The following is a 24,286-nucleotide window of genomic DNA, read 5'->3' as shown; positions in this document are numbered from 1 at the left end:
GAAGAAATCTTTCTAGCCATTACAATTCCTTAAAAGAAAAATGCCTAAATTTAACAACGGTCTAGACATTATAGTATAAAACCCATCGTGATATAATCAACTGTGAACACTTAGTGACTTATTACTGTAGTCTGTAGAAATTCACATTTGTGCTCAAAGATAGTTACCAACCTTATCTACTTACTTAAGTTATTGTTACTACAGTTAATGAAAATAAATGACCTGTTAGTCCTATATCCATGGATACAGAAACAGTTCTAAGACTCCACAAGTTTTCAGTTTCAGTAAGGGATGAGTATCTTGGCATTAGGTGGCAAGGTCTTAAATTTACTAAAACATTTTCACTCAAGATTAGCTATAACAGCTTACAAAACTGGACTGAACCATAATATTCCAAAAATCTATTCATACACATTTTTAAAATATCCACTCTATAGAAGCATACGCACTTATATGCATGGCCATAGCCTGAATTTGTTCAAACTGTCAAAAGTTTTTAAACACGTCCTAATTTTGTAATCTATCAAGATAATTCTCGCCTTAAAAAATAACTACTTATTTTTGGAGCATAACAGATAACACGGAGGACATGGGGAGATGGAGAGGAGAAGGGAGTTGAGGGAAACTGGAGGAGGAGATGAACCATGAGAGACCTTGGACTCTGAGAAACAATCTAAGGGTTATGGAGGGGAGGGGGGTTGGGGGTTGGGTGAGCCTGGTAGTGGGTATTATGGAAAGCATGTATTGCATGGAGCACTGAGTGTGTTGCATAAACAATGAATTCTGGAACACTGAAAAGAAATTAAAAAATAAATAAATAAATAAATAAATAGAATTCTTTATTTGAAAAACAACACCAACAAAAAAAAAATAACTACTTGCATTCCCACCAACAGTGTAGGAATGCAAGCTGGTGAAACTACACTGGAAAAAAGCACGGAAGTTCCTCAAAAAGTTGAAAATAGAGCTACCCTACAACCCAGCAATTGCACTACTGGGTATTTACCCTAAAGATACAAATGTAGTGATCCGAAGGGACATGTGCACCTGAATGTTTATAGCAGCAATGTCCACAATAGCTAAACTTTGGAAAGAACCTAGATGTCCATCAACAGATGAATGGATAAAGAAGATGTGGTATGTATATATACAATGGAATACTATGCAGCCATCAAAAGAAATGAAATCTTGCCATTTGCGATGACATGGATGGAACTAGAGGGTATTATGCTTAGCGAAATAAGTCCATCAAAGAAAGACAATTATCATATGATCTCCCTGATATGAGGAAGTTGAGAGGCAATGTGGGGGGTTTGGGGGGTAGGAAAGTAATAAATGAAACAAGATGGGATTGGGAGGGAGACACACCATAAGAGACTCTTAATCTCACAAAACAAACTGAAGGTTGCCAGGAGGTAGGAAGAGGATGGTTGGGTTATGGACACTGGAGAAGGTATGTGCTATGGTGATGCTGTGAAGTGTGTAAATCTGGGGATTCACAGACCTGTACCCCTGGGGCATATACATTATATGTTAAGAAAAAATAAAAAATTATAAAAAAATAACTACTTGCATATTTCAAAAGTTTTTAAAAGGTACTTTTTGCATTAAAATTTAGGGAAAATTTAGTAAAATCAACAGAGAGACATCAGAAAGAAATACTAGTACAGATAAATTTTGACATAAACATCCTTAAGATTAGTGTGCTAATAACTAGCCAACCTACTACAAGTTTGCAAAGCCAAACAGAGTCTGATTGCTCTTATATGTCTTTTGTCATGAGGCTGACCTCAAGAGTAAGAATAAACAGCAACATATATTAAGCCATTTTAGGCTTTTTCAAGTCATCAACAGTTTTAGGATAAATAATATTGGATTATAATCAGCCTAGTAAATGACCTTTTGTATAAACAAGGAAAACACAAGTGTTCTCTCTGAGGCCAAATTAATTATCTGTAAGTAAAATTAAAGTAGCTGGTCACACTTCTACCCCACCTTGATGTTCTCAGGATGAAAAAGGTGTCATATTAGAGTAACTTCTTATACTATTCAAGGTTACTGAGAAATGGATGGTTTCATGAAAATTATTTCCCTAGGTAACTGTATTCCCATAGTCACAGTATGCCTTTAATTGCCAGAACTTTAGAAAACATTTTAATTCCCATCTTTTCTGCTTTACAAAAACAGTATACAATATTCTAACCATTTTTCTATGTCTCTGTAACATCATGATGGCCATAAATTATTGTACAAGTCTGAACTATAGTAGTTTTCTATATAACTTTAAAACTGTCATCTTTGTTACAACTATATCTGACCCCTGGTAGCTTGCCTTTACCATTTAATCATTTAATCAAACAAATTTTGAGAAATCAGAGAACCTAGGTTGCCAGAATTTCATGCATATTAGAGTATGAAGAACAACTAAAAGTCTCTTGAATAGTTAAATATAAGATCATGACCACAGCTTATGGATAATTTCAGTCACTCAGAAACCTTTTTCTATCGTTCTGGTTTTCAGATCTATTTGCAGTTACCAGAATCTGAAACTTCTAACGTTACTGATCATCAAAATCATTTATCTTGAAGAATTACATTACTGGATATAAAGCTGAAATATCAGTATTATTTTCTTAACTAAAATCACATCTATTATTAAATAAATACTAGAAAGGAGAAATAAAAGTAAAACCTAACTTATTAAAATGTAAATGAACTTAAAAAATAAAATGAAATAAAATGTACATGAACTTAAAAGTTCCACTACAATCACTTCAGCGCTTATTCTGTGCTATCATTATCTAGCTAAGAAAATTCATCATAAGGTCAGTAAAATCTGTTGGGTTCCTTGCTACAGAATGTCCTGTCATGGGGGTACCTAGTTTTATAAATAAATCCTTGTGGCCGATTTAAAAATAAATTCACACCTTTTAAAAAATGTTATGCAAAGTCATCAAACTCTTATACACTACGTATGTACACATATATGCATACACTACCTAGGATAAACTACATTGTTAGTTTCCCTTAAATACTAAATTCAAATAACACAAATTCTAGTACTCTCAGAACTGCCTCTTACCTGATATAATAATCATTTCTGATGAGCAAAAAATGTTGTAGAATGGATAATAAGTAATTTTCAGCAGCAGTGTCCTTCAACATGTTGTATAGAAGATGATACACTTCATTCATATCAGTGGAAGTAAGTAAAGGAAAAAAATTAAAGCTCTTGATGAAAGTTTCATTCATAACAAAAGCAGCGTCATTTTTTAAAACACTGAAGTACTATTTTGTTTCCCTTACTGTTTCTAAACCTTCAACTCCATGATCCAGTATTTCAAACTTTACATTAATAAATTTAGCCTATTGAATAACTTTAACCTTTTAATGAGAGAAACAACTTAAAGAATATTTCCAAGACGATTTAATCATCAAAACTTTAAGCAATCAGTTACTCATTGCAAATTACAGATGATAACTGGTATGATTGGAACAGCAATGCCATTAGAGAAAACGGTTTCCTCTTGATCATCCTGTGGCTGTGATAGCGGACCTGTATTATTCATGTAAGCCACTACTCCTCTATTTTCACCACCACATAATACTGAATGTAATGAAACATTCTATGGACAGCTAAAATATCACAAACCAGTTTTATTTTATACTGAAAAAATATTTACTAGATGTGAAATTGTTATTGTCTGCATTCATCTCTATTTCATTATTTAGAAAAACGGAAAGTAAAGACAGTAGAACTTGAATCATTTTTCATAGGATACAAGAGACTGAAAAAGTTTAGATGCTTTTAATAAATGAGACAACAAATTTTAAAACTGGATTCACTTTTATAATAAAAGTGAGGACCTGGAAAATCAATGTAAAAGAAAGGTGGAAAAGGAAATATAATCTAACAGTCTAAAAATAACCTGAAATGTCAACATTTTCTCTGAAGTAGAATTAAGTATATGATAGATTATGTCTTAGACCTCATGTAAAAGTGTTGTGTTAAAGTCTCATAAGGTCTTTTAAATGGTTACAGAATGAAAACCAAAATAGCTTTATGGTGAAGTTTGATTATAAGATAAATATATATGGTGAAGTTTGATTATAAGATAAATATATACAAAGCAAGGAAGCAAGAGATATATGAATATAGAAAGCATTTAATATTATGGAAATGACTGTAGACTAGAGTCACTAATGATGGATAAGGAATTACTAGCATTGATCCCTTATAATACTGACATTGTTATCCATTGCACACACATTTATCCAATACTTATGTATAAGATACTTCAATAGAAGCATTGGAGGAAAAAGATGAAACCTAAGACTTCTGCCCTCAATCTCGTAGGAACACAGAAGTGTACATAAATAAGATAGAACGTACTATAGGAGTTTCAAGGTGAGAAATATTCCAGCAGTTTTTTTTGTTTTGTTTTTGGGGGTGTGGCAGTTCAGGGAGGAAGAGGAAGAAAAATTAAAGAAAAATTCCATCTCAAAGTTCATCTTAGTTCTGAAGTATTTCCTAAGCTCCCCAAAAGCTGTAAGTAAGAAATTTACTGAGTGTGAAACAAATAGCCAGAAATGCTGTGATAACCATCTTTTAGATCTAAAATCATTTCACATAAAATCATTGCCATAGGAATATTATACACTAGTTGTATTTGACTCAAATGCTTCTATCAGACAGCCTTGTTATAGTCAGATACTATAATATCCAAACATTTTTTTTTGCTAAGGAACCAAAACTGCTGGATTGAGAATAAGGCATTTATTTGAATTGAATTATATTTCTAAAACCATTTGAGTACATTTCAATAAACTGAAGAAGTATACTACCTATAGTTACATATGAACTCAGCGAACTTTTCCCCTCAAATTCTTATACATGAGGTATATGCCTTAGGTTCTTATCTATTCAAGACTACTGAGCTGAATATATATATAATACAGCAAGTCATTGTGCAGATTTCAATATAGTTTGTGTAAATCATCAGGACACTCTGACAGTTCCTCAACATGAATCTCAAGGACAGCCTCATAGTGAAGTACTAATATAAATAAATGAATAAAAATTGGGCTGGCAGACCAAAATTCTAATAATGGTCCAAAAAATCACCCACAAATCTCTTTTTCACAAAATTTCAAAATTATTTTTGTGGTTTGTCAAAAGGATATTCCATTTCTGCTCGAATATCATTGAGACGGTGTGATAATTCATTTAGGTCATCTTCTTTGTTCTCATCAAATACTTTCAACTGAATATCAAGCTCATCATTCTCTTTCTCCTTTAGATCCTAATATAAACATAAAACTTAACAAATGAGTAACAGTTTGACAATACCATGTTTTGATAATAAAACACAGATACTATTATTCATTTACAAACATAAAAACGATTTTATATTGACCCAGGCACTTTAGTTTTCTGAGAGAAATTAAGTGTACTATGTATTTTCCTATTTTAAAATAAAAGAACCTCATTGTATTAATTGCATTTTTTTCTTATGCCCCAGATTTTGATTATTTACATTAAAAATTAACAATCACTTTTATAAAGGGGGAAAAAATAATTGCTAACAACCCAAACTGAATGTTGTTTTTGACTGAATACACTAATCAAAGATCACAAAAGAACTCATGCAGTTAGAACATTCACATATGCCTCTGGCAAAAAATGTAAATATAGATCAATTGTATTAATGAAGAATAAATGCAAGGATATAATCAAGCACAACAGTCCCAAGTATGGCGTAGAGAGTTATATAAAGAGATTTATTTTAAATGATATTTTGTGATTTTGAAGCAAAAGGCGTCAGGATTTTTTATCAAGCTGCATGACTAGCCTCCTCCCCCACTTTTCATTTTTGCTTAACCGAATCACAAAATACCAACTTGGGCATCAAAGATTTGTTTTTGTAGTACATTATGAGCACATGCATTACAAACCTCTGATAATCTTTAAAATAATAGTATGGACAAAATCTTTGGAAGCATGCCACACTAGAGATTGCTGGGCTTAATATATATCACCTGGAATATCTTTTAATATGTGTCCATTAAGTTGCAGCTTTCAAAACCCAAATCGATAATCCCAACTGTGGATGCTCAAGGGTGATTATGAAAGTGGGACTAGGATTTCAGAGTTGAGCTTGAATTCTAAAAGGAAATGCAAGCATGATGTACTTCAAATTAGGTCAATAAAACAAAACTGGATTCATTTCTTGTGTCTTATTTTTATTCAACAGAACAACTATAAATGGAGATGTAATGGCTATCACTAAAGCCAAATGCATATTTATGCAATTTCTAGATTTTTTCTAACATTCACATAATAGTTTACTGAAAATTTACATATAGAACATATGAAAATACTTACTAGTATGTTTCTATAAAATTTCATATAAAATATATGACAAAAAATGTATTTACACTTAGTTCCCTCTTTAGTAACTTGCTTTAAGTCTAGTTTTCCACTTTTAAATCTATTGGAATGCAAAATTATCTATCATTGGTGGGTATATTATTGGGCGATTTCAGAACTCCAGCTGGACAAGAGCAAAAGCCAGACACACCTAATATGCTGGTAAATGAAGAAGTAACTGTTAACAAATTTTACAATAGGGATTTTTCCTTATTCTTCTAGCATAATATGTTCTTTCTTAGATGCTCACTACAAATCTTGAACACTTTCAGAAAAATCTAATTTAAATATGGCCATTTAATTAGCATCAAAACATTATAAAACATGGAATCAATCTGCATAATTAAAATATTTTCTGTGAAAATAAATGATTAAATGTTTAACTGTTTTTAATTAGGACAACACATTAGTTATACAATATATATAGATACATAGTATGTGAACAAATATAGCACAATATAAAAACACGGACCTATAAATGCAATTGTATATTGTTTATCAATAATCTCCATTATGATAAATATATATGCATAGATACATACACATATATAAAGCTAACTTTAGTCAAATATCAAACCTTGAAAAATGTATCCATAAATTCTTAATGAAATAAACAATTAAGTTTATCTATAGCAAAATATGACATTCTATAAAAGGAAATGGAAATGCATCACTAAGGTTTTATACTTTCAACTGTAGAATATCATAACATTACTGAATTACCGTATTATTAACTACTAATTATGTGAAATATTATAAATATGTTTCAGGGTTTTTTTTTTACAGAATTACTGTATGGATATGAAACACTGTTGGCAGAGTCCCTAAAACATATAATTAAATCTCTATAATACAGTGTACTTCAAAGGAAATTCCATTACTAGTATATGACTGATTACCAATCAAGAAATCCAAATTGAGTTTCAACAGAATAAGAAAAGTTTGTTGGTATTTTAAAATAAAGATGCCTGCTGCCTACAGACATAATTTCTTACTTTCCTGTTCCTTCACATATCTAATTTACCTCATACTTTCTACATTTATTTCATCAAATAAAAGGCAGTTGGAGATGAATACTGTTACGCTGAAAAGAAAAAAAAATTTTTAAAAAAAAGGCAGTTGGAGAAAACTTCACAAGAAATCAATGTGAGTTAACTATAGAGCAAATACTAGTTTAAAAATCACTGTATAGTATGTAACAACTCACTAATCCCAAATAACTAAAGCATATTTATGAAAAGAATTTGCTCTTTTTGAAAAGAATTTTCCATATAAATCAAGTATAAATTCCCTTTAAACATCATAATTTATCAATAGAGATGGGGGAATTGAGAAAATAAATTTTTACAGAGTATAATTAAAATAATCATCCTTGTCTTGAGGATTCTTATTGCTGGAAATCAGAGACTCTGAGAAACAAACTGAGGGCTTTGGAGGGGAGGGAGGTGAGGGACTGGGTGAACCTGGTGGTGGGTATTATGGAGGGCATGTATTGCATGGAGCACTGGGTGTGGTGCATAAACAATGAATTGTGGAACACTGGAAAAAATTAAATTAATTTTAAAAAAAGAAAAAATGTTCTACGGTACTATATTATTATTATGGTCTTAGGAGTTACTAAAATACTAAGAATGTTTCTTCCCTAACACTTAATGATTCCAAAGAGGTATAATTCTTTTTAAGTTTTTATTCAAATTCTAGTTAGTTAACATACAGTATAATAATAGTTTCAGGTCCACAATATAGTGATTCAACACTTCCATACAACCAGATAGGTCTAATTTTTGATTCATGTATCAACAATTTGTATTAGCCTTAGCCACATCTAATTTGCTGCTTTGAATATTATAGATTCTAGAAAATTAAGCATCACCTCCTGTTAAAGACTCTCTACGAATACATTATTTAGCTTCCATGCATGTGTACAGATGCTTAATGCTACCTAAATTCCAGTGGTTTAAACTTAAGTATTTAGTAAATTAAATAGTGATTTCATTAGATAATAACTGACATGCCAGGTATATCTAATATACATTAAAAGCAAAATAAAACTATAAGAACAACATCAGTTGTGAAATCTATGGTATTAAAAAATCTCTAACTCTTCTGGGTCTATCTGCCTGAATTCTGATTCTCATCTTATATATAAGAAGTACCTGGGGAGGATTTGTTTTCTTTTCAAACCGAACATCTCTGCCTTACCCTCAATAAGATTTTGATATATTCTCTTTAGGGGCACATGTCCGACCTCTTTAGTTGAGAACCAGGGCTATACGTAACCATATTTTGCTCCACTGTCTTAGGGAGAAAAAAAACTGAGAATCCTTGTAGGTTCTATTCCAAAATTTTAGAAGGCAGACACAACACACTTCCTACTTTTATCTTGCTGGGGAATCACTGAGATCTGGGAATCAGGTCATATTGAAGAGATATGACAGTGAAAGAAAAATCTAACTGGATACATATATGAAGAATGCATTTATTAAGAAGTACTTGGTGCCACAAGAGGCTTCATATACAGCTATGGTGCCAATGGAAAAGTGTAGCTTAGAAAAACAGATGCAAAATCTTCATTGTCAGTGCAATCAAATATACCATGAGTCCACTGAACCCAGTAAAGATGAATAAAGAAGAAAAGTTAAAGGTAAGAACAAGAGCTACCATTCATTCTCTTTCTGAGAAGAGGACAACTCAAATAAATTAAAATGAGAGTAACAGTATTTCTGATCAAACATTCAGTTGTATAAGGCAGAAAATGAATATCCAATTATAAACAGACACAGGGAAATAAAAGATGAAAGAGTAACAGCACAATATGTGGCATATTAGTAAATGAACAGAGGATGCTAAGAAGCCCCTGTATTCAGCAAGTGTCCAAAGACATTGATATTCTCCCAGAAAATGAGGACCACCCCAGTAAGAACAAGCATGGAAACCAATGAGTAGGCAATTCAAAAGCCACACTAGAATCAAGATTGTAACATTATGTGTAGCTACCTAAGGCCACAGACTTTTCATGAGCAAAGATTTGTGACAACACAAGAATAAATGTGTTACACACACCGTAATTAGTGGATGTGCCTAGTTAATTGCATACTGAACCTTCATATGGGTCACTTAAAATATTGCTTTGATTCACTGAAACCAATTCCCTGTTTTTTAAAGTCATGTATTAAAGTACCACTACAAGTATAATTGACACAAAACTTTCTAAAACCAGATAGATCAAATCATACATCTTATCAAAGTGGGTTTCAGTAGATCCACTGTAGGATACATTTTATGATGATGAGTTTCAACTACTTTCAGTTAAGACTATCAGAACACAAGTTACAGATGCATGATACAATCTCATTCTCACCAGGAAATTTTCCCTGATTTTGGTATTTCTAGTACTCTAAGTATTATAAACGTGCTCATTTGACATTTTTGTTTTCTTTTTTATTTCCTTTTGCGTCTTTTTTCTTAGGTGTTCCCTGAGTAGCTTAAATGAAGAGACTAAACTTTGCATGTCTCTTAACAATGTCATGGTTTTAAACAAAATCCCTCTTCATTAACATACTAAATAAAATACAAAGTCACTTTAGCTATATTTGTGTTTATAAAATAAGTGTCCTCATTTATCTCAGATCAAGCCTATAAAGTTATTTCAAAATGTTTTAGCAGTATCATAATTAGAGCATATATACACATACAATTTAAGAAATAAAACTTTTAAAAAAACAAATAAATAAAACTTTTTAGAAAAGTCTCTATAGCATTGTAACAAGAATACCATGCCTAAATATCTAGAATATACTGGTCAAAATTCTATAAATACTTATGCTGAATATAAATGATACCAGTCTAAGTTATCAAAGAGGAAAGCAAAAACTTTTAAATGAAAATTGAAGCTGCAGAAAAACAAAAAGCAGTAGTCTTTTATGTTCTCAGTATTCAAATTCAAAGAAAAGAAATTCCCTTTCAACTTTAAGAAAACAAACAAAATAAAAAACAAAAACTAATAGAACAGCCACATCACTTGAGGACACATTAGCTAAATTCTGATTCAACAGTTGTATATAAAGACTGATACTACTGTAAAATAGAATAGCTTACAAAATGTCTAATGCTGTACAAAGAATATATAGCAAGGAACATTTATCTACTCTGTCGCAAGTATTTTGTCTAAAGAGAGAAAAATGTTAAAAAGTTCATCAGGAAACTTAATGTGCACACTCAACTTACTGGTAACATTGTTTTTAGTCCTGAACGTAGGAATTCATTCCTTAAATGTATTCTAAAATCAAGCTCATAAGGTGAAGTGACAAGGGCATTTATAAACTGCATGCAGGCCACCTGCAATTTAGAAAGCAAAATTTGTTAAAAATTATTTTAAGTAATGAAATATTTACTTAGTGCATTCAGATCATTGCTTTTCTATTCACTAAAAACATACACACATATACAATAAAATATTAGAAGAAATGTATTTATACAAGCATAAGGATGATTATGACGTTACAGAATAAACAACAAAAGTCACTTTCTAATGCCCAGAATAATTCTAATGGTGTTATGATGGATGGTCAAGTATTGGTATGATTTGTTAAACAATATGAAGGAATATTAAACTCTGAAAAACTCAAAGTTCGAAAGATCTGCATATAGAGCCCTTTAAAAATATCATGAAATGGGTCTTTCCTATTCAACTGTCCTCAGAATACACTTGGCCTCAATTCCGTATGATTATAAACACTTTTCTAAAATAAATCAAAACAAGTACCCTGATACTAAACAGAGAACAGTGAAAACTTAGAGAAATTATTATACTAATTTATACTGTCTCCCTCCTATTATTGAGATGGACTTGCAAAAAATATAGAGTACTAAAATATATGATTAAGATGAATTAATTTACCAAGTATAAAAATGAGTGCACGTGAATTAAGATCAACTAGAAGGCACTGTGACACCAATGCTAATGTACATTGCATGACAAAATGAAGATAAGGGCTTGTTTTCAAGTGAAGGTGATTCATTAATTACATTGACACTGTCAGAAAGGTTTGGTTTTTCTTACCTTCTGATACTCAGTTTCCCTATTATAAAAGGGGACTTATTTTCTGGTAATTGCAAGCTAAAAGGGAATCAACAAAATACTAACTGCCAGGTGATCCATACATTATTCCTGATAGTATTTTTGGGAAATGCTACTCAAGTCTAAGACAACTACCTAATAATTAACTGAGGAGCTGGACATAAAATTGATTATTCTTAAAAGTATGCAATAAAAAAAAGTAAGCAATGAGCGAACTGTACAATGTTCCAAGAGCTAACTCTGAGGGGACTCCTGAAAATGCCAGATTTAGTAAAGATAGAAGGAGACACAAAAAATCAAAAGTTAGTATGAGAAAAACATCAGCAAAAGAAAATATTTCAAATGTATTTTCACTTGACTTGTCCAGACCTATCATTATAATATATTTTTCAAGTAGAAAGAAAAGATTAAAAGGTATATTTCTTTTTTATATATCTATTATCTTATGAATATCTTATGCATCCAAGCAGCCTTTAGGGAGACTTGTCCATCTACCTCATATTCAGGCTCAAAAATCAAAAGTTGCATGCTTTAAAAGTGATGACTAAAGTTGTTTCTAACATTACTAGATATCTAAAACACAATTCAACAATGTAGTCCAATGCCTATGAATGCTTAAATGTCAATACAAAACACTAAGACTACTGATTAAATACTTGCCAAAATCAGGTATTATCTTTTTTAAGACTGTTTTTTGTTTTTTTTTTTTTTTTAAGATTTTATTTATTTATTTGACAGAGAGACAGAGATCACAAGTAGGCAGAGAGGCAGGCAGAGAGACAGGGGTAAGCAGGCTCTCCGCTGAGCAGAGAGCTCAATACAGGGCTTAATCCCAGGACCCTGAGATCATGACCTGAGCCGAAGGCAGAGGCTTTAACCCACTGAGCCACCCAGGCACCCCAAAACCAGGTATTATCTTAAAAGACATTTCAGATAAGTTACTATGACACTTATACCTTAATGGATCACTTAACCATTCTATTTACAGCAATAAAATACCTAAGTCTTTTTAGTTTCCATAGGCTGGGATATAAGCTTATATACTGTACATGTCCAGAGCTATATTATCGTCCCATTTGCTTGAACGATCCTTGTTCAACGTTACAACTATGACATGACCAAACAAGCCAAAGCACATGTCCAATCCAAAATTAATAGAGAGAAAAGTTGCCATCTGCCAGGACTGTTTTTGCCAGAAGATATTCTAGATTAATGGCTTGTATTAATACGCTACAAGAGAACATTTCCATAAGAAACAAGTTAATGAATCTTAGAATTGTACCTTTATACAAAGTATTTAGATTAAAAGATGATATAGTAAGTTAATAAAATTAATGAATGTATCAACATCAAAATGACTTTACATTTAATACGAAATGTTGCAATGCTATTACTTACTTTACATATGATGTATAAATATATAACTGAATGCTAAAAAAAGTTGGGATACACTTTGAAGCCAGTAATTTAAACAGGTAATGGCACTGGTTTATCAACGTACTATTTATTGTTTATCAAATTCTAACAGATATCTAATTAATTACAAATAAGATAAGCAGAATATTTATACCATCATGTCATTTTCCAACATTTTCTCCTATAGTGATACTCCTTTTGTTATAAAGATTTTATTTATATATTTGAGAGAGAGCGAGACAGAGAACACAAGTGGAGGGGTTGGGGGGGTACAGAGGAAGAGGGAGAAGTAGACTCCCAGCTGAGCAGGGAGCCCAACCCAGGGCTTGATCCCAGGACCGTGGGATCATGACCTGAGCAAAAGGCAGATGCCCAACCAACGGAGCCACCCAGGTGCCCCTAAAGTGATACTCTTTTATAGAAATATTTATATTATATTTTAATGTGGAGAACAAAACAAAATCTTAATTATCTCCATTCCTTCATGCTACCACATAATCATTGTCCTTTTTAGAGGACAGAAATAAAATCAATTCAAAACCAAAATAATTGTCATTTACAAATACAAAATTAAATTTTAAAAATATAATTAGTTTCAATGTCAGAATATATCATTACTAAATTACAAACACTAAATACCCATTATGTAGAATCTGTATTCATAGTTAAATACAGAACCCCAAACTATTTTCTTCATCATCATCATTATTATTATACAAACAGTATTAGAGGCTTTATATAATTCACCATCTAGTCTCATCCTCATAAAAACCATACAAAGTCAGTATTACTATTATCCTTATTTCACAGATGATGAAGCTGAGGCTCAAAGCAGGTAACTTATACATGATCACACAGTAAGGGGGAAACTCATGATTCTCAACCATATCGTTTTACTCCAAATACAGAATAATTAAGTAGTATAAACCAGATGGCTCATTAACTCCATTCATAGATTCACATGACAAAAGATTTTAAGGATAGGTAAGATAAGAAAATTTAACTATTGCATCCTGTTTAATACACTAGAAATATCCAGTTTTGAAACTGTAAGTTAATTAGAAAAATAGTCAACTAGTTTTTTAAAGATTTTATTTATTTATTTGAGAGAGAGCGTGAGTGAGAGAGAGAGAGACAGAAGGAGCAGGCAGAGGGGGAGAGGAAGAAGCAAACTCCCTGATGAGCAAGGAGATCATCCAGGGCTTTGATCTTGGGTCTGGAGGCAGACACTTAACAGACTGAGCCACGCAGGCAGCCCAGCATACAATTATTTTAACAATATACTGTCTAGTATATAAAATGGTTATTGTATATGTCATTTATATCTCTATTAAAAAGACAAAGTGGTTATCAAAATTCATAATGAAATGCAAAAAGACAAAAAAACAAAAAACAAAACAAAAAAACAGGAAAGGTAGAAAACAGTTCCTGAAATGTGTTACATTCCATTTCATGAAGTATGGGCAGCATCCTATTATCCAGAATAATGGTCTCTCACTCTCCTTTACTTCCTGCCACCCCACTCCCTATTCAGCATACATATGCATGCAAATACACACACACACACACACACACACACACACACACACACACACACTAGAGCTACGTTGTTCAATCCAGAGCCACTAGTCACAATGTAAATTTAGCTTAATTACAACTACTAACAGGAAAAATTCAGTTGCTCAGTCGCACTATCAACAGTTGAAGTGTTCCACAGCCACATGTGTCTACTGGCTACCATACTGGACACCACAAATACAGGATACTGCAGAAAGTTTGATTGGATAGCACTGCACTGGAGACTTTAATGAGTAAGTCTTCTGGCCTAATATCTAAAACCTAGGCTCCAAAGAAGTACAAAACTCATTCCCAAATAATGAAGTCTCGAAAATTGGTAAGTTCAACTTCCAAGTATATATATCTTTAAAATTATTACTGTCTGCTTACAATGAAAACTCAGTTTGCTTTCAAAGAAAAAGAAAATCTAACCCCAGATATAGAAAACAAAGAATCGGGGCGCCTGGGTGGCTCAGTGGGTTAAAGCCTCTGCCTTCAGCTTAGGTCATGATCCCAAGGTTCTGGGATCCAGCCCCGCATCAGGCTCTCTGCTTGGTGGGGAGCCTGCTTCCTCCTCTCTCTCTGCCTGCCTCTCTGCCTACTTGTGATCTCTGTCAAATAAATAAATAAAATCTTAAAAAAAAAGAAAAGAAAAAAAATGAAGAATCATGTGATTTTAAAGCAGAGTACTACTCAAAAATACTAAATACTCTGGTTCGATGTGCTTTTAAAGGTAAAGAAACTGAAAACCTAGAAAGATTAGTTGATTTGCCCAGGATCATATAGCTAATAATAATCCATAAAGATAAGACTAGAACTTGTATCTCATGACTTTTAGTTTTGGATTCTTTCTACGACACTACAATGTACAAATCTGGCATTACTGAATAACATTTTTCCTTGTACTGGAAATAAAACAAGTGCCCTTGAATTGAATATCACGAAGTCCACTATCCAGATTCTTTTTCTTGCTTAGTTTCTTTGTAATAGCTTTAAGTTTCAAAATGGTCTGCCAAACTTGTTTTAAATAAAGCTTCCATGAGAATTAAAATTTAAAATTCATAGTAAGTCAGTTACTTTTCTCCATTATTAATAAATACGGTAGCTAGGACCAAAATTTTGATTTCTAATCCCTAAAAATAGTAAGTTTTTTTATTTGCATTACAATGATCTCCATTTCTACATGATTAATCATCTACATTCTTTAGTCACAGGATGTTATTGTCCTCATCCTGGGGTATGGGATGTGATGCACAGTGTGAAGTATCACAAAAGAGACTATAAACTTTCTAAAGGCAAGGCTCCACATTTGTTTAGGGTTTTCTGTATAACCTCTAATTGTCCTCAATAACATGATTAAAATATAATGGGTAACTGGTAATTAAACATGTCAAATTTTATTGGCAGGAGACATATCATTACCAAAAAAAAAAAATTTGTATTCAGTTTCTTAGTTAAGTGGTAGAGAGGGGAAGTATTTTAACAAAAAACAGCTTCATAAAATTATTGAGAAAATGCTAAAACCTTTTGTTTAACTTATCAGCTCCGAAAACTATGCAAGCATCTATCTATCTGTTTGATCACAATTCAAAGAGCTATAGAGTACAATAACTGCCAACTCCAGGGCATTCTCAGACAGATTATCCATACTGCCATTAGCTGTGACAAAGTGTGCTTTTAAAATTTTATTGACACTGTCACACAATTGACCTTATTAAGTACTTTGTTGACATTAACAAGGTCTTTCTTTATCTTAGCCTAGCAGGAGTTAGGAAAAAAGATGGTTTAAGTCAAATAAGTACCAACCAAGAAATATATAAACATACAGAGGGAGTTATTAATTAAGTCAAGAAATGGAGAAGGAGTTCAGGCAGGAGGAAGCCATGTACAAAGGTATGAAGGTAGAAGGATAAAACAGCATAAAAATGTTCAGGAAACTGAACACAGTATGACTGGACCAAAAAGTATAAAGAGAAGAGTGATGAAACATGAAGTGAGAGAGAAAACAACAATCAGATGATGAAGTATTTTGTGTAGACTAAGATTATACTTTTATCCTAGAAGCTATAGAAAGACTTTCTTGAATTTGAAGCAGTGATGTGACAAGAACTGCATTTCAGAAGTATAAGTCTGTGGAAGATGATTTAAAGGGGGCTATTTAAGAGTCCAGGAAAATGGCAAAATAATGAGACATGACAAGGCACTGAAACAAAGAATTGGCAGAAGGGGTGGAAGGAAAAGGATACCATACAAATGAACCAAAAAAAACCCAACACTACAAAATTAGAATTGGTAAGATTTGGTAATTGAAGAATGGTGAAAGGAGGAAGAGTAGATTCAAAGATGATTATTATGTTTCTGGTTTATGCAACTTGGTAGATAATGCTAAAGTTAACTAGGACTGGGAATACAAAAGAAAGGCAGGGGGGTGCCTGGGTGGCTCAGTGGGTTAAAGCCTCTGCCTTCGGCTCAGGTCATGATCCCAGGGTCCTGGGCATCGGGCTCCGTGCTCAGCAGGGAGCCTGCTTCTCTCTTTGCTTCCGCCTGCTGCTCTGCCTGCTTGTGTTCTCCCTCTCTCTCTCTCTCTCTCTGACCAATAAATAAATAAATAAAAATTTTAAAAAAATCTTCAAAAGAAAGGCAGGTTAAGATTGGAGAGGTGATTGGAGTTAGAAGGATAAGGACGAAGAAAAGGAAGGTAAGTATAATTAAGGACAATACTGAATTTGAACTTCAGTCAGGAGACAACTGAACATATGGGGTCTGAGTTAGAAGGATTTCAAAAAGAAGAGTACACAGAAATTCATCACATAGAAGTGCTAGATGGAAGTCATAAGAATGGATGGGCTGTCTAAGGACAACATACAAAATGGGCAAAGCAAAGAACCAAAGAACTAAGGATCAGGCTCTTAGAAAGCAGTATATTTAAGGGCCAAGCATAGAGACAGAAGATTCAAGACAGAAGATTTAAAAATGTAAAATATAGGTAAAAGAAAAACAAGGAGAATTTAGTATCACGGAAGTTGAGGGAGGAGAGAGCTTTGTTAAGAATGAACAATAGTGTCACATGATACTGGAGAAGCCAATATGACAACTTAAAAAGGGTCTTGCTTTTTATATTATGGAGGTCACTAGTGACCCTCCATTAGAAAAAAAATCTTAGATTTGACAATTACTCAACTTTGAAATAGATGTAAAATGAAAGGCATCCTTCTTTAAGTCAGAAGTTAACTTTTGTAAGCGCTTGACAAATGAAGATATTGCATAAATATACCTATACAACCCCCAATTATACTAATTCAACTTTTAAAATGGTCATAATTTAAAACTGTAAATAAATAGAACACATCTTCTTAGTGATATCAGATATTCATTCAACACTTACTATTTAACACACTCATCTACTTTTCCACAAATTTTTTCCTTATTCATAAGCTGCAGCTCCTTGTTTTACTATAAATGTACTGGTACCAACATGATAAATATTTATCCAAGGCTACTTCCTCATATATGATGGTATAAGGACACTAGTAGCTAATTTACAAGTATGTTTAGAGTAAAATCTCAATACTTGAGAACCACTATGGAAAGAATCAAGCGACACAGAATGAGTCCATATATCTGAGGGTTTGTCTATGTAAGCAGCAACACTTGTGTTTGCACAGAACACTTTCAGAAATGAATTAGATAATTCCCACATTCCTAAACAAAATATCCTAGATACAACTGTTTCCTTGCTGACTCAGGGCTGTGATTACATATGTGAGTTAGGGGCGCATGGGTGGCTCAGTGGGTTAAGCCTCTGCCTCCGGCTCAGGTCATGATCTCAGGGTCCTGGAATCATCAGGCTCTCTGCTTAGGAGGAATTCTGCTTCCCCCTCTCTCTTCTGCCTGCCTCTCTGACTACTTGTGATCTCTCTCTCTCTCTCTGTTAAATAAATTTAAAAAAAAAATATGTGAGTTAGTGAGATATGATGTAACACAGAGATGCCTTGCATGGAGCACTGGGAGTGGTACATAAACAATGAATTCTGGAACACTGAAAAGAAATTTAAAAAATAAATAAAAAATTTTTAAAATTTTTTTAAAAAGAAGCTACTGAGATGTGTAGGGCTACTTGCTTAGTTTTGATAAGAAGAGGTAACATGTAGTGGTTAAGAGCATATACTCTGGAACCAGACTCCCTAGTGTCCAATCTGGACTTTGGTCTCCAAATTATACTATGACCCTTGAAAAGTTATCTAACCTCTATGAGCCTATTTACTCATCTACAAAATGGGGATACTACTATCTTTCTCATAGAACTGTTGTGAGGTTTAAAATGAGACAACATATGCAAAGTATTAGAATATTGGTATATGACTTATAAATGCTATTTTTAATTTCTCATTTTTGCGTTGCCTGTAAGCCATATAGTTAAGCATTTGGGCATATAGGTTTGAAAAGAGAGAGAGATGAAATGGAATTACAATTATGAGGAATTGCTAGAATACAGGTGGATGATAAAGCTAGAGAAGCAATGAGAATATTTATGAGGAAGATAAAATATATGTGTCTGTACATATGCAAGTGTACGTATGTATGTCTAAACAAAAATAATACTAGAAGATAGCCAAGGATAGACCAGAGAAAACAAAATACCCAAGAGGAGGACAAACGCATGAAAAAGACAAAAAATAAAAGTAGTCCGAAGGAAAGAACAGGGTCCATAAAACCAAAGGCAGTAAAATTTTCAAAGAGGGAGGTGATTAATAGAGTTACATGATTAGAAAAAGGCCATTGGATTTTGAAATTAGAGGATCACTATCAACCTTTTTAAGAACTGAAAATGTTAAGTTGTGAGAGTTAATTTAGGAAAACACAGAAAACAACAATAGATGATTCTTTGAGAGACTGGGACTATAAAATAAGGAAGATGAGAGGCTAGTCTGAAGAATAACTGACATCAAAAGGTGTTGTAGTATGGGTGAGAATTGGGAATGCATTAAGCTGAAGGGAAGTCAACGAAGAGAGCTTATGGAGATATATAATTTATTGTCTATTAGTTGAACTATTGAAGATAATGAAAATACTACCACAAGGACATAATTTTAATTTAAAGATGAGCTAAAAAACCTCTGTAAGACGTTAACAATATGTTTTAAAATTAAAAAAGAGAAAAATGCATATAGCTTTTTTTAAAAATGTAACTAGTGCTATATTTTAATAGAATTACTTTTACTGTTTCTGTAGTATCCTGAGACTTCTCAAAATGTTATCATAGTCTCAGGAAGTAATTCTGTTAAAATACAGCATTAATTATATTTTAAACAACATTTTAAAATTATTTTAATAATTTAAAATTTTAATATTTTAAAATTAATAATTTTAATTATTTATTTTTTTAGACTTTTGGTTTTCATTCTGTATTCTGAATATATTTTTGAACTTTTAGATGATATTTTTTCAATCACATGACAGTCCAAATAAATAAACCCATGTCACAATTCTTGTAAGAGTTAACAGGCTCTATATATAACAAATTACTAATTGTTAGCTCATCAAAATAGGAAATTTCAAATTATGATTTGTATATGTTTGCATGTATAATCAGTATTCAACAATTTCTTGAATATCTAGCAAGATGTATGTAATTCTTCTATATGCTACCTGTCAACAATTTGCAATTTTATCATTCTATTCAATCCAATTTCTTGAAGGCTAGCAATTGTCATTTCTACCTTATTGGTTGGGGTGAACTACTCTATGGAGGGGTGTCATTTTAAAAGTCAGAAAATGCAGTATACAAATGTGGCATCATAAACACCTGGTTTCAAATTATAGCTCTACCCTTCAACAGCTATGAGGTTTTGAGTGAGTCATCTGAGTGAGTAATGAAAACTTTAAATATATCTAAAATACTTACTTCCTTTTAAACATTGCAAGACAAGTAGAAACTCCTATATATGACTGAATGCCAGTGAAATTTAGTTAGGTAAGCCCAACTATAGGAATAAGAACAAAGATTTCAAGAACTCATCTAAAAAGTACAGTTTTCTAATCTTTCAGTAGAGATATTAAAAATTTTGAGATAAATTTTATAAGTATATTAAAAAAGGGAAACAGTGATATAGGATACAAAGGGAAAAGAAAAATTAAATTTCCTTACTACTTGTAGCCCTTTCACAAGTCCTTAAAATGGGCAGAGTGACAGTCCTCTAGGAACTCAGCTGCCTGGATATTAATGCTCTGCTAAAGGCAAAAGGGAATCTTAGCTGACCCCCAGGATCTTGTAACCTTTAACATAAAAACACTCCTTTAGAAAATTCCTTTATCATCCCCCAAGCATATGACCCACTGATATACGTTTGAAGGGTCTCATAACTAAGGTTTTATTAGATAGTAATAAATAACCTTTTCCTAACAACAGCTAGCCCCTTCAAGGTCCTGGAAACCTTGCTTCCAAAATTCCTTAGAGATTTATGTTATCCCTGACCCCCCCCCGAACTTGAAAGTATATAATGGGCCACTTCTCATGACCCCAGTGCAGCTCTTCCTGCCAGGGGTCCTATCCCCTTGCTTTAATAAAATCACCTTTTTGCACCAAAGACTTCTCAAGAATTCTTTTTTGGTCATGGGCTTTGAACACTAACATCTTTCCTACATCAATGATAGAAGGAAATATCCCAACTATTAAAAATGTCTTTCCTACATCAATGATAGAAGGAAATATCCCAACTATTAAAAATGTGATATAATGGATATAAAAGACACACCATAAGAGTTTATTCAAAATGATCATCATAGTTGGAGAAGTAACAACAAAGATCCTTAAATATTTAAAGAGAGATTATAGTTTTGTAAAACTAGAGCATCCTCTTTGGACAAATCAATTCATCTATCTCTTATAGTTTCAAACCCTGGCAAAACAAACAAACAAACAAACACCTAATACTTTATAATACAATAAAAAAAGGAGAAAGTAAATTGTTTTACATCAGATAAGATATTTTAACATTTAAACACTCACTACTAAATAACTTGATAAAATTAAATGTGGAACCATCTTCTCTTTGATAAGAGAGCAGAAGGGAAGCTAAGGACAAAGCACAAGCTGATGCCCCACAAACCTCCCTCACCCACTCTCAGGTGAGATATGTGTGACATTCCTCAGGCACACCTGGCTGCCCTAAACTAAGGGAAGGGAAAAAAATGGTTAACTTATAAAGATTACAGTCCTGTAAGATAAGTATCTTCCTCAGTTTACAAATGTCTTAGTGATTTATAAGAAAAAGACATTCTTAGCAATAACTTAATTTCTAGAAGGAAATGTAGAAACAATTAAATGTCCTTATAACCTGCAGGTCCTCTCTGGCATACGAAATTTCTTTCCAAAACCTGGCTTTTCCTCACCTCCCCGACTCCCAAGTATATAATCAGTAACCCTCTCAACCCAGGTACAGCATCTCTTTCTGCCCATGAGTCCTGTCCCTGTGCTTTTAAAAAAAAAAAAAAAAAAAACCACCATTTTGCACCAAAGACATCTCAAGAATTCTTTCTTGGCCATTGGTTCCAGATGCTATCAAACCTCACCTATATTCCAAAACTACATCATCTTTGTTGAATGATACTACAGGAGTTTAAAAAAATAATTCAGAAAGAGTTCCCCATGGTGCATTAAATGGTAAACACTGTCTAAAAGAAAGAGATGAAAATTGAAGACCAAAAAACCTGATGTCAAATTCTGATTCTACCACTTACAAGCTATGTCAGCTTAGACAAGTTATCTACTCTAAATAAACCTATTCATCTTATAAACAAAATGGAGATGATAATAGTGCCTGCACAGCTGGGTTGTTGTGAGAATTTAATCAGATAATATATGTAAGTTAAAATGCTTAGTCTATGATCTCTTACCACAAATATGGCCAATAAATATGAGTTCTCATCGCTCAAGAACAAAGTCATCTTTCATAAAATGGGTCATTTCATGAAACCATCTAAGAAAAGATAGTGAGTTTTGTCATTTTCTAACTAAGACGTTTAGGCTGGGTATACACAGAGCTATTAGATAGACTCTGACCAAAGAATAGCAATTCAGTCCCCACCTTATTCTGGTGAGTCAGACTTCTGAATGTTGTGTTATGGCATAAAGATATGCTTAGATTTCCTAAATTTCTAGAGTAAGCACAAAGACTTCATCAATATTTGTTAGGATAATACTATTGGCTAAACTTCTTCCTTGTTGCTCTGATTATTGGTAAAGTTTTAATTTTCATGGTTTATTATTTCCTGAATACCATATTTATAGTAACCAGAAGTCCTTTTCCTAATTTTAAACAAGTTGTTATCCTAACAGATAAAACTTCTAGCTTTTATAAATGACCAAGCAATAGGAAGAATTTCATTTTTATGTTCCATTCTATTTAAATGATAGTTAAGAACGAGTTGGTGTCATACAAAATGAGTACTTTAAATATAAACCCCAGAAGCAACTAAAGACAAAACCAACTCACCTGTAATTGCAAAGCTTCATGATTTTCTAATCCTTCCACAATTGGTGAAAATCGTTCCCTATTATTTCTTTCTGCTGCTGTAGTTATAGCCCCTAGAAGTTTATCTAGACTATGGGGTGGGGGGGAAAGCAGAAATGAGAAATCCATCTTACACACAAATGAATATGGGTTATCTCTTTCTTTCAGTCTTAGTTTCTTTCTGGCATTTAATGTATATAGAGACCATTACAATTTAAGAGTTGTGTTCCTGGGCTCCTGGGTGGCTCAGTCGCTGAGCATCTATCTTCAGCTCAGGTCATGGTCCCAGGGTCCTGGAATCAAGCCCGCATCTGGCTCCCCGCTCAGCGGGAGGCCTGCTTCTCCCTCTCCCACTCCCACTGCTTGTGTTCCCTCTCCAGTTGTCTCTCTCTCTGTGTCAAATAAATAAATATAACCTTTAAAAAAAAAAGAGTTCTTTTCCTATCCACATATTTCTACAAGTCAAATATTGATAGATTTAAATAATTTTAGGGCAGCAAAATGAAAACTCAATTATTTACATAAAAGAAACTTCAATTAAAAAACCTTGAGGAAAATAAATTTCCCGGGTAATGTCTTTTAAAACGTATTTATTTGATAAATACTGAAATTTAAAATTCTAGGTTTGGTATTTCAGGTGTTAACATAAATATTAATAATGATTTAAGCATACTATGACATCTATGATTATTAAAACTTTATTCACATGTAAATAGACTGATTTTATAATAAAATACTAGAAAGAGCAAGTACATCTTAAACAACTTAAAAAAATCAACATTCTTTGAAAATGGAATAAGAAAGAAGACTGAAAGAGGAAAGTCTAGGTAATTAGAGAAGCATCTTTAATTACATAGCACAAGACAACTATTTACATGAACTAAAATATTGGAAACTATTGCTATACAGTGTCTGAATCAAATTAACCTCTATGCAGTATACTGTGTTTATCAAAGTATAGCTACAACTATACCACAATAGGTTGTATTATATGAATTAAGTGTTGAAAATCCAATTGACAAGAAAAATATTTTTTACTCATATATAAACTGATTTTTCTATAAAACCTAAAGAATTCCTACTTTTGCATATGTTAGTTCATTCTTAGTTTGTTCTCAGTAAGGTAAGAGTTAATGCTCTCTGATAATATTTTTGTTTAGTGTTTGGCTTTTGGTCTCTGAGGACACTAAGCAGCATTAAGCAAGATCTCATGTTATTCTAATAGGTATGAAAAAGTCAATGTATTAGAATATTCTGAAATCTTTGCATAGCCTTGTTCTGATTGAAATT

General features: G+C 32.7%; 1 protein-coding gene across 2 annotated transcripts in view; it reads right to left on the bottom strand.

The window, feature by feature from the left end:
• Nucleotides 1-24,286, bottom strand: part of LOC111159173 (diaphanous related formin 2) — a 1,005,724-nt gene that overhangs the window by 698,730 nt on the left and 282,708 nt on the right. For both annotated transcript variants that reach the window (XM_022521608.1, XM_022521609.1), the window contains 4 exons: nt 22,979-23,087; nt 10,658-10,768; nt 5,185-5,303; nt 3,083-3,199 (listed from right to left, as the gene is read on the bottom strand). In XM_022521608.1, coding sequence (XP_022377316.1) covers nt 3,083-3,199; nt 5,185-5,303; nt 10,658-10,768; nt 22,979-23,087 — 456 coding nt within the window. The remainder of the gene's footprint in view (nt 1-3,082; nt 3,200-5,184; nt 5,304-10,657; nt 10,769-22,978; nt 23,088-24,286) is intronic.

The sequence above is a fragment of the Enhydra lutris genome, unplaced genomic scaffold, assembly GCF_002288905.1.
Source record: "Enhydra lutris kenyoni isolate GAN:26980312 unplaced genomic scaffold, ASM228890v2 scaffoldscaffold67, whole genome shotgun sequence".
NCBI lineage: Eukaryota > Metazoa > Chordata > Mammalia > Carnivora > Mustelidae > Enhydra > Enhydra lutris.
This window is presented reverse-complemented; position numbering and strand designations above follow the sequence as displayed.